The sequence below is a fragment of the Kogia breviceps genome, chromosome 3 (assembly GCF_026419965.1).
Source record: "Kogia breviceps isolate mKogBre1 chromosome 3, mKogBre1 haplotype 1, whole genome shotgun sequence".
Classification (NCBI taxonomy): Eukaryota; Metazoa; Chordata; class Mammalia; order Artiodactyla; family Physeteridae; genus Kogia; species Kogia breviceps.
The window spans coordinates 87,037,937-87,049,980 of NC_081312.1; the positions used below are offsets into that span (position 1 = coordinate 87,037,937).

General features: G+C 47.9%; 1 protein-coding gene across 1 annotated transcript in view; it reads right to left on the minus strand.

Moving 5' to 3' along the window:
- Window positions 1-12,044, minus strand: part of TGM5 (transglutaminase 5) — a 28,410-nt gene that overhangs the window by 2,319 nt on the left and 14,047 nt on the right. Inside the window, 5 exon segments of the mRNA XM_067030697.1 lie at window positions 13-375; window positions 3,057-3,233; window positions 3,236-3,311; window positions 3,397-3,499; window positions 4,141-4,270. Of these exon segments, the coding sequence (XP_066886798.1) occupies window positions 13-375; window positions 3,057-3,233; window positions 3,236-3,311; window positions 3,397-3,499; window positions 4,141-4,270 (849 nt within the window).

A 12,044-nucleotide genomic window follows, 5' to 3' on the forward strand; every position in this document is an offset into this window, starting at 1 on the left:
CAGAGCCCATACCTTCTTCAGGAGAGAGTGTGATGAAGGCTGTGTCCTGCCAGAATGGGGGCAGGGGGCTGCCATCATGCAGCAGAGACTGGGCACTCAGGTTCACTTTGAGGTCCTTGAACTGGGGTGACATGTTAAGGGCCAGCAGGACAAAACTTATGTTCCGGCCCATGTCAGGTGGGTCGAGTGGCTGGAATTTCAGGGAGACCTGGACAACATCACTGGGCTGAAGGGAAGGTGTAGCAAGGCTCCTAGGACTGTCCCTTGGCAGCATGGACCTGGAAGTTTGTGATTCTGTTTGGAGGGTGCCTTGGGACCTTCCAGGCTTCAGCTTCTGAAGAACCTTCAGAAGCACCTGCCTCTCCTGGAGGGAACCTGGGAGGACAGAGCACAGAACCAGCTGTGGGCCAGGCTTACACAAAGGGTAAACCTTGGCTGAACACCCTCAGCAGAGGCTCCACCAGGGTGTTAAAACCTTCATTTCCAATAACAAAGGCTCCCTACCAGTCATCAAGTCTTTCCAAGAGTCACACTCTGCTGAGCTATTTTATTTTATTTTATTTTATTTATTTATTTTTTTGTGGTACGCGGGCCTCTCACTGTTGCGGCCTCTCCCATTGCGGAGCACAGGCTCCGGACGCGCAGGCTCAGCAGCCATGGCTCACGGGCCCAGCCGCTCCACGACATGTGGGATCTTCCCGGACCGGGGCACGAACCCGTGTCCCCTGCATCGGCAGGCGGACTCTCAACCACTGCGCCACCAGGGAAGCCCTGCTGAGCTCTTATACCTTTCGTCTTCATATCAACTGTGAGAGAGATGTATTACTATCATTATTATTGTTCCATATACAGATGAGGAAAATGGGACTCAGAGAGGTCATGTCACTCGCCCAAGTCACACAACTTGCACAGGGCAGAGTCAAATGGAAACCAAATTCGTCTGACGTGAAAATCTGTGCTCATGACCACTGGACTCTATCCCGTGTTCCCCAAGGGAAAGATGAAGGCTCACAATGCAGAGGAATAAACCTCTTAAAAGACAACAGGACATGGTGTGATTTTCTGCTCCAGGACCAAATTATTGGTCAGTTGTAGACTAATTCCTGGAAATTGAGAAACTGAGAAGCTACAGTGAAAAATTAAAAAAATAAAAGGAGGAAATTCAGGCAAGCCGAGTTTCCAGAGCACTCAGGCTTCTGTCCTGGGCAGGCGCTGTGGCCAGGATGTGCAGGAACACTCATCCGTGCTTCCCTAATAATCCCATTAGCTGCCTTCACTGAGCGCTTACTGGTCCCCTCAGTGCAGCCCCACAATCTCCCCAGGCTGAGGCCACTCTTCTCCTCTCTCTCTGGGGTCATTCTAAGCCTGGATCCAGGCAGAAGAGGATCTTGCAACATTGGCTTCAGTAAGTGAGCCCAGAGAGGTGTGAATCAGACTTAGCTCATCTGTGGGCTGCTCGACCCCCAGATTCTGCCAGTCCAGTGGGAGGAGACAGAATGCTATCTGACTGAGCAGGACCCTCAGGCCCACTGGAAAATAGCCCCAACCAACCCCCAGCCCAAGTTCACAGCAGAACCCTGTGGACCTCTGTAGCACATGCTGTCAGTGCCCCACTCAACATCTCGTTGGCACTTGCTGTTTCAGTGCCCACGTGCCCTAATTTCACATTCTAGCATCTGCGGCTCTTTGTGGCTTTCTCTGCCACCGGAGCTGACTCCGCCCATGCGTGGAGCAGGCCAGGAGTGCTAGGGAAGTTACGCCCCCCAAGGAGCAGCCCTCAACCCCTGACTGAAAGGAGTTGGTGGATAAAGAGCCTAGGCCCCTTGCCTCGTGGGTGGGATAAATCTGCGGTGTTGTTCTACACTTTACACTAAATCTCTGATCGGGTTGCCAGATTTAGCAAATAAAAATACAGGGCGGTTCCATTTGGATTTCAGATTAACAACAACTAATTTGGGCCATGGTTAGACAACAGCATTCTTCGTCCTGCATTTTCCCAGGCCACCCCACTGGCAGGGCCCCCAGCAGGACTGAGCCCCAGCTGCCCACAGTGCTAACATGCCTGACAAGGTGCTCTGCATTGGCTTCCTCCCCTTCCCCGTCTCCCTTGCTCACTCTCCTTCCTTCCAGTAGTTCTTGAATCTCCTCAGTGATAAACCACTTGTCCTCAGGATCCCCCACCAAAATAGCCACAGAGAGAACGGGGCTGGAGGGGATGATTGCCAGTACCCTTGGATATGTTCAGGGCTTGTCTCTCAGGCTCAGACTCTGGAGCTCCTCTGTGTTGGTCCCAAAGGCCGACACGGACAAACCACAGACAGCCACTTGCTGGCACTCCCAGGAACCTCAGGTACCCCTGCCCCCGCCCCATGTAGTCATGAATCACTCCTGCTTGGATCCTGCCCCTTACCCTGCTTCTGGCCCTCTTGGACTGCGTCTTTTTGCTTGGCTCCCTGGTGGTTGAAACTAGTAGTTTGTCTCAATTTCCAGGAATCAGTCCACAGCTGACTGATGTAGATGCCCCTTGCTCTTGCTGGCTTGGGTCAGAAGAGCCTGCTAAGGCTCCCATCTCTCAGAATCATCCTCTGCACAGGGTAGACGTAGGAGTGAACATTTGGCCTTACATGGGCCTCGGTGCTGGCTGTGGTCTGGCCTGTCCTCCAAACACCCAGTGAAACACGAATCAAACAATAAGCTAAATGGAATTGATAAAATTAATAGGAGTTTACTCAATCCCCTGCCATCTTCAGTGGGAGGCTGATTTTTCGGGAAGGCAGGGGCAAGGAATTCATACACTGTTGACGGGATGCCTGTCAGTGGCCCTGCAATCCATGTGACCATCTTGTGGAGGGTGATCACTGGCCTGTGGGGAGTGGGGGGTGGGGGTGGGCATGAGGAAGTGAGGCAGTGGGGACACCCCAACTGGGACCTTAAAACTGAAGGGCTGAGGAGACAGTGGGCCTGGGTCCTGCCCATCCACACCCCAGAGGGCTGCCCCAGCTGGCAGAGAGGTTCCCTGGGGTAGTAGGGAAGGTGCCCATAGGGCTTGGTCGTACCTTCGTACTTGCAGTTTTCCATGATGTCATCCCGCTCATCACTCTGGATGCTCTTGGTGCTGATAAAATTGCCAGCAGAATTGGTGTCCAGGTGAAGTTTCTGCTCCTACCCTCCAAAGACCAGCCAGGCCATGCAGTCAGCATTTACCATGGAGAAGGCGAAGGCTGTGTCATAGTCAGATCCACCTCTCCTTCTTTGATGGCTCTGATGGAGGCAGGGCCGCAGCAGTAGAGGCCTAAAGGGGAACAGGGGGCCTCAGTGGGCTGTGGCTGCAGGGCCGGGTGGGGTCGGGTCTGTTTCTGTGGGCGTGGGGTCTGCCTGTCCTCCCAAGAGCCTCACTGTCGCTCATTCCTGAGGTGTGGCGTCCAGCACCTGCCAGCCTCCGTATCCAGGAGGGAGGTCATTCCGGTCCATCCAGCACTCATTCCAGACGTGGAAATTCCTGAGGGAGAAGCGAGGAGTGGGTGTCAGATGAAGGTGAGGGAGAGTTTGTGATGCTCAAGTTCTTTCTGGAGCAAGGGGGCGATGAGTGATGGATGGCTAGATAGAAAGACAGGGCACTGCAGGCCTGCACCCCTCCGTGGGTGATAGGTGACCGCTCTTCCTCCTGTGAGCCTCAACTTGCCGGGAAAAGAGTTTTCCTCTGTTTGTAAATAAGAGTGAAGGTTTCCAGAGCCAAACGGAAGTTAAAAACCCTTCACTCTCTCTCAAAGAGACCCCTGTAGCCCTTTCCTGTATGTGCTGCTGACTCACAGAAGCAGTTACAGAGGCAGAGGTTTTTTGTGTCCAGAGGTGAGACTTCAGGCCCTCCTGTGGTCAGAGCCACAGGCTGAGTATTAAATGAAGGAGGTGACAAAGGGGAAAACTCCCCCAGGGCAGAGAGCTCTTGTGATTTGACAGTTCTAGACTCAGAAAATCGTTGTATTTGTGTTCAGCTGCCTCCCAGCCTTCGGGCTGGGGCTAGCAAGCCCTGGGGCTGGTGAAAATGGGGGTGAGGCATGAGAGAGCAGCAAACTGGTAGGTACAGTCCTGCCCTGCTTCCTGCTGGTAGGGTTTGCCCTAGAAAGAGAAGGTGTCTCTCACCAGACACTGTCCTTCTTACTCTCCAGAATCCTGCCTGTGTTGTCATAATACTCATCTATGATCAGGTTTCCGTCTGTGTCGTGGCCAAAGTTGGTGATTACCTGGGTGGGGATCCCCAGGCACCTCATCACTGTAGAAAGGACAGAAAAATCTCCTGTGGGCTGTGGATTCCTGGACTTAGCGCCCTAGGCTCAGGGAAATCATGCATTTGGCAGGCAGGAGCTGTCTGGGGCACTGGGTGGGTGACACTTCCAACTTCCCTCCCCACCTTTCTGAGCTCCTCTCCCTGGGGCTCCACACAAAGGTTAGGCACCTGGTTGCTCAGACAAGCACTGTCAGGGCCAATAGAGGATCTAGCAAGTGTTGGGTTCCCCTGCCCCAGCCAGCAGGGTGGGAGAGGCACGCCTCCTTTGGCAAGACTCAGCAGCTTGACTTGCCTCACTTCTCTCCTGGCCATAAATCTCTATCTTCAAACCAAACTGTGGAATTTTTTTCACTCCTGTGGTAAGGAGTAAGACCATCAGATTTTTAGGCAGCGTTCTGCCGCTTGGATTCCCCCTTCTCTGTGGGTGTACTGTCTTGGAAGCTTATTGAGGAAAGTATTACAGATCCAGCCAGGAAGGGAAGGAAACTGTAACAAAAGCCTAGGCAAGTGAGAGTCTGTACCTAATGGAGAAGTTCTTGAAAGGAGGTAGAATGTTGTCTTTATGCCTGAGGGGCCATCCCTTTCCTTTGCCAGCCAGCTTCTTTTCTTTGACCTCTGCCATATTTTTCGTGATTCTGCACTCTTTTAAGAACAGCAATATCCCCCAGCCCATCCCACCACCAATCCCCTGGGGATCCCTGTCCCCTCAAGTCCAATGGTGACAGTCCACCTAATTCAATAATAATGATAGGGCTTCCCTGGTGGCTCAGTGGTTGAGAGTCCGCCTGCCGATGCAGGGGACGTGGGTTTGTGCCCCCGTCTGGGAGGATCCCACATGCTGCGGAGCGGCTGGGCCTATGAGCCATGGCCGCTGAGCCTGCGTGTCCTGAGCCTGTGCTCCACAATGGGAGAGGCCACAGCAGTGAGAGGCCTGCGTACCGCAAAAAAAAAAAAAAAAAAAAAAAAAAGTTAAAAAAAAAATAATGATAACAGCAGTGTCTGCCAGCCAGGCATGATGCTAAATATTTCACATATACTGTGCTCAGGACAGCTCTACACGGAAGCTGCTGTTATTATCCCTGTTTTACAGATGAAGAATCAGAGGCTAAGAAAAGTTTGCTACCTTGACTAAAGCCACACAGCTAGGAAGCGGCAGAGCTACCCCTCAAATCCTGGTTTCACTGCTAAGCTTGTCGCCGGTTCTGAGCCCACCTCCCACAGGTGCACACAGTTCAGCATTCTAGTATTTTCCCCTTATTATACAACCCACCCATTTTTACATGTTATCAAATATTTTCCAAAAGCAAGATTTCTAGCAGAGGTTAATTTTTTTTACAAAGTCAAGAAATTTAACATGGATTTAATAGTATAAAATCCATCTTCACATTTTCAAATGTCTTTTATATCTGTTTTTTGCCCCCTTGTCCAGAATCCAATCAGAGTACATGCATTGCATTTGGTTATATCTTTCTAGTTACTTTTAAACCAAAAGAATATCCTTTCAGCTAGAACAGTCTTTTAATAATTTAGGTCACTTGATTAGTAGAAGGCCCCATATTCTGGATTTGCCTGGTTGATTCCTCTTTGTTAACTTCAGAGTTAACATTTTTGACAAGAATACTGCATATGTGATGTTGTGTGAATCCCTCTGAATCACATCAGAAGGCACAGGCTGTCCATTTGTTCTACTATTGGGGGCCTAAGTTTAACTATTTGATTAAGGTCAGATTAATGCCCGATGGAAGTATTCTTTCCCTGTCATTTAACAAGCAATCACTAGCATGAAATATGCTGCTCCCTAACAATCTTTCACCAAGTAATTTTAGCATCCTTGATGATCCTTACCTGAATTATTATACTGGTGGTACCAAAATGATCATATTCTAACACTATCATTTCTTCTACCTGTATTAGCTGGCATTCTTCTATAAAGAAAAGCATTTCAATCCCCCTCTCCCATTTTTTGGTATTTTTATGGGTTAATGTATTTTTTTTTCACTTCAGCAGAGGTTATTTTTAGACATTTGCTTGGTTTCTAATTTTTCCCCTATTGTAAATAATACTGTGATGGACATCTCTGTAGATCAATTTCTACTTTTCCCCAGTTGGGACAGATTCCAAGAGGTAAAATGACTGAGTCAAAAAATACAGATATTTCTAAGGGTTCTTCACAAATACTACTGTCATTTTTAAATGTTTATAAATTTTAGTTTAGATACTTATTTATACTAAGCATTTATTTGCTTATAGATTTTAGTTTAGGCTCCTTCTTATACTTTGGCACAAAGCCCTTCCAGCCTGGGGTGGGGACACATCCTTGGATGCAGCCCAGGAAGGGTAGGAGAGAAGCCCAAAGGGGAAGCATGCACTTCCTTGGAACGGCAGGTCTGCACAGGTCTGCAAGGAACGGAGGGCAGGGAGTGAGCAGAGCTGACAATGAATTATAGGTGGAGGTGACACAGGACTGCCTCGGAGGGCAGGGTGAAGGTGGGAAAAGCTGCCACTGAAGGAGCATGAGACAAGAGTGAGGCAAGAGCATGCAAGTGACTCAGGAGCATTGCATGGGCACATTTATGTTAAGATTACAGTCAGGAGGGTGTATAACACTATGGTAATAAGAGCACATGCCAAGGAGGGGTGGGCAGGGAGAGCAAGGAGCAAGCCTCCAGTCTTCACCATGATTGATGAATTCATGAAGTGCCAGTGGTGTTGTCAACTCCTGCTAGACATGGTGGGATGGGCACTTTTCCACCTGAGCACAGGTCATTGGTCTCGTGGCGCTCTGAGTTCTCTACTAGACGTGGTACATGGTGTGTAATGATTTGTTTATGAGTCTGTCTTCCTGAGGGCAGGGATTGTGTGATAGCTTTATCATTATACAACCATTAACAATACAAGTCAGGCCTATATTGCAGAAATGTAGTGCATCTTTGCACTACAGGTGATGGGTGAATGAATGTCTTGAATCTTTTGTCTATTCTGGTGATTTCCCACTTCAGCACAGCACCGTCACTGTGTGCTGTGCTATGATTACCAAGCTTGACTGTCTGTAGAGCATAAGCTTTGAGTGGTAATGGATTTGCACTGATCCATTCTCACCATTTCCTCATCGTGCGTTGTGAGAGGACTGGGATAGGGGACAACAGCTGTCGCAGTGAGGCAACAGAGGGACAAGAATTGTTTCTTACATAGGGAGAAGGCCAAGGCTGTAGCTTTAGTATCACTCGAAGGGAGCTGACAGAATTTGGATCTGCACAGTTGTGCACATACATGTTTCATGGGGTTTTGCCCCCTCTGTCCTGCTTTCTCTGTACCCCCGCAAAGAGCTCCTCCTGTCTTGTGGCTTCATCTCTCACTCTTTGCCCACGACTCCTGAATTTGAATCTTGAGCCTACATGGACACCTTGCTGTCGCTAAGCACATCCCCAACCAAGCTTGTCTTTCATTCTTTCCAAGCTTCCTTGCCAGTCGATGACATCAGCATCCTCATAGGTGCCAGGCATGGTGCCAAGCACTGCACAGGCATAATCACACTTAATCCTCTCCACAGCGCTGTGATTAGCCCACCTTTGAAGAGGAAAAAGCTGAAGTTTAGAGAGGTTGAAGTCACGTGGCAGGAAAAGGAGAGGCAGGGCAGGAATTAAACCCACATTTCTCTGATCTCAAAACCCCTCAGGCTTTTAACTACAAGCCGCAACACTGCAACTTCACTAGACATCCCAGCAACGCCTCGTTCTCAACGCGCCTTCCTCTGTGCAGTTTTCACTGACTACTCCATGCCACACTAATCTCCCTTCCCATGCTCTCACTTGATTCCAGTCACCAATGCCACACATTTTGTCAATGCATGAAGCTCTCTGTGATCTCATATATTTATCTTATCTTGTCAGCCAGATTACAAATCCCTCTAGAGTAGGGCTCAGATCAAATACTTTTCTTGCGTTTCTTCATTCCTAGCACAGTGCTGCCCAGAGTAGATGCTCATTAAATTCATGTTGACGTGAGTTTTCTTTAACCTCACTTCTGCAGACTGTCAGTCCTGATGCCTCAGTTTAACATGAGACTCACGTGACTCTTTCATGGATAATTTGGTGGGAGCTGAGTCCCTCGTAGAAGAGAAACCCTTATGGGGCATGTGTGTTTGTATGTGTGCACACACATGCATGCACATTCACACAGTTGCACATGGACAAAGGTGGACAAGAGTCAGGAAAAGGACTGCAGAGTTCCTAAGGTATATTACACCACACCACACTCCTGGCATTAATTACTATGTCTCTTCACTCAGCCATTCAGCACTCATTCAAATGAACTTATTTACAAAACAAAAATAGACTCACAGGCAGAGAAAACAAACTTATGGTTACCAAAGTGGAAAGGGAGGGAGAGGGATAAATTAGGAGTTTGGGATTAACAGATACACACTACTATATATAAAATAGATAACCAACAAGGACCTACTGTATAGCACAGGAACTCTACTCAATATCTTGTAATAATCTATAAGGGAAAAGAAACTGAAAAAGAATAACTGAATCACTTTGCTGTATACCTGAAACTAACACAACATTGTAAACCAACTATACTTCAATGTAAAAAAAGCAGTATTGGGACTTCCCTGGTGGTGCAGTGGTTAAGAATCTGCCTGCCAAGGCAGGGGACACGGTTTGAGCCCTGGTCCGGGAAGATCCCACATGCCACGGAACAGCTAAGCCCATGTGCCACAACTACTGAGCCTACGTGCCACAACTACTGAAGCCTGCGTACCTAGAGCCCATGCTCCACAACAAGAGAAGCCACCGCAGTGAGAAGCCCGTGCACTGCAATGAATAGTAGCCCTGCTCACCACAACTAGAGAAAGCCTGAGTGCAGCAACAAAGACCCAATGCAGCCAAAAAATAAATTAAATAAATAAATAAATTTATATTTTTAAAAGGGCAGTATCAGGCTAATTGCTAACAGCAATTGTATAATAGCTGACACTCATGTCAATCTCAGCATGTGCCAGACATTTTCCCAAGTGCTTGCCACATGTTAACCCATCACCCTGCGAGGGAACATTCCATACAGTCCTTGATGTCTCATAAATCAGTGGGGAATAACAGTAGATTCATACTTAAGCCAAAGGTTGAGGCAAAATAATGTGCCAGGACCTTGGCTGATGTTCCTTCTTTGAGAAGGAAGGGCTCAGTAAAAACAATGAGGACTAGACTTATTGTATTGAAATGACGATAATGAGACACTTCACAGAGACCACTATACAACTGAGTGAGAAGAAATCTTAGATGACTTCTAACCCAGGGGTGTTCACAGTGGTTTTAAGCAGAGGACTCTACATGCGAGCCAGATCATTGGGAATCCAGTATGTAAAAGGTGTACATGTGGGGTAGTTTTGGGTGCCCTAAGCACACAGCCTCCTCATCTCCCAGGCTATTTCCCTGCACCTTCCTCTGGGGCTCTGGGCCCAGGACCCTACTTTACAGAGGAGGGGATGATGCCCATAGGCCTGCTCAGTGTCCCAACCCTCAAGCCCAAGTCACGGATGCCCCCACCCCACCTCCTGCAGCTGTGGGCAGGGACAGACCAGGCACATCCCCAGGATGCCTGGCTTTTCTTTTTTAAACAACTTTATTGAGATATAATCCACATGTCACAAAATTTACCCTTTTAAAGTGTACAATTCAGTGGTGTGTAATACATTCACAGGTTGCATAACAATCTCCACTGTCTAATCCCAGACCATTTCTTCACCTCAGAAAGACACTCCACGCCTGCTAGCAGTCACTTCCCATTCTCCCGTCCCCCAGCCCTAGGCAACCACGAATCTGCTCTCTGTCTGTATAAATTGGCCTATTCTGGACATTTCACGTATATGGAATCATATAGTACCATAGGTGGCTTTTTGACGCCTGGATTTGGGGAGAATTTTCAGGCAACAGAACATCACTCTCCCTTCTGTTCCCTTGTTACAGAGCAAGGCATCCAGGCTACTTCATAGACCTCAGGGCTGAGGGGTCTGACCTTGTCACAAGGAGTGGATGGCCAGGACAGAAAAAGCCTAATGACTGAGAGAGACCTATGGAGCAGTCAGACATGGGCACTGGAAGGAGGGCAGGTCAGGGATTTATCTGAAATTCCCAAAGTTAACAGCCAAGTAAATTGATGTCAAGGAAACATCTGTCCAAAAAATTATAATCGTATCTTTGATGCATGGAAAATCTCCTTTTTGTGATTTTTCTTTAGGAAGTTGAAGTCAATATGCTGATGTTATTAAAACAGGTAATACAGGGAGGAAGAGCTGCAGAGGGGAGAATGCACTTCTGAGTCCGACTAGAGTCACGTGGTCACCTTAAGCCTCAGTTTTCTCATCTGTAAAATGTAATTAATGGTATCTACTTTGCAGATGGTTGTGAGCATTGTAAAGTACCCAGCATGTGCCTTAAGCACAGGGAATGCTGGCTAAATGGCAGCTGCTAGCATCATTCATGAAGCAGTATAGGCTAGTGGTTACAGCCAGCCAGACCTCGATGTGAGACTAGCTCTGTCACTCAATTTCCTCATCTGTAAAATGGAGATAATGATAGAGCCTACCTCTAAAGTTCTTCTGGGGAATCAAACAAGGTGATCCTAGTTAGAACTTACTGAATTCTCACTGTAGCCAGGCATTATTTTAAGCACTCTCCATGTATGAACTCAGTCAATCCTTTCAACAACCCGATGAGATAGGTACTATTAATTTTCCCATCATATGTCTGAGGAGACTGAGGTACAAGTTAAATGACTTGCCCAAGGTTACTCAGACAATTAATGGTAGTGCTGGTTATTGAACCCAAGCTTCACCATTACTCTAGGCTGTCAAGATTTTAGCACAATGCCTGGCACCAAGGAAGTACCCAGTAAGTGTCAGCTATTGTGATTGTTAAAGAATAACAATAATAATAATTTTTAACAACATGCTTTGGCAACTGTATTGGGTTAAGGAGTTTGACTAAATCCTTGACTTTTAGTGGAGGTTTGAGGCTGGGTCTTACCCGTCTTTATAACCAAGATTATTAGAAGCACAGTGCCTAGCATAAGGACTCAGTATGTGTTGTTGGATGAATGAATGAGTTTTCCAAACTGATAGACATATTTATTAATGTACAACATGGTGGCCCTGTTGGGGAAGGCTGGTATTGATTGAGCTGCAGGTGGACCAGGCCACGTTTGACCCACTTTGCCCAACCCTTTGCTTCCTAGGTCACTAAAGCTCCGTGATTCTCATAAACATTTTAATTGGTCTGCTCTCATAGCATAATCTCCATTCACTGGCTCCATCTTTCTCACCAACAAGTTCCAGACAACCACACCCAAACCCCTGACCCTCTTCTTCTACACACACGCACCTGGCCCATTAGACTCTCGGCTCTTCCAGGCCCAGGAAATCTCCCTCTCTATCATATACAAGATTGATCCATTCTCTGCCTTCAGTCTTATGCCTGATCCCTGGATGACTCAGACATCCCAGTTCACCCAAATGTCTGTGACTCTGGGCATCAAAGCTGTCGAATTCCTGGTTTTTTATCCCTGGGCAATCAAGGCATCCAACGCCAGATGGGGCTGTGCAGCTGCAGAGAAGAGTAGCTCCCCCTCGCCAAGATGACAGAAGTCATCTTCTGTGGGTGCTGACAGAAACCTCCTGGTGCCCTTGGACAGGGGGCTGGCACCTGCTTCTTAGCAGCCTGGGGCTCCCTAGGCTTCCTGCGAGAGTCTGGAGATG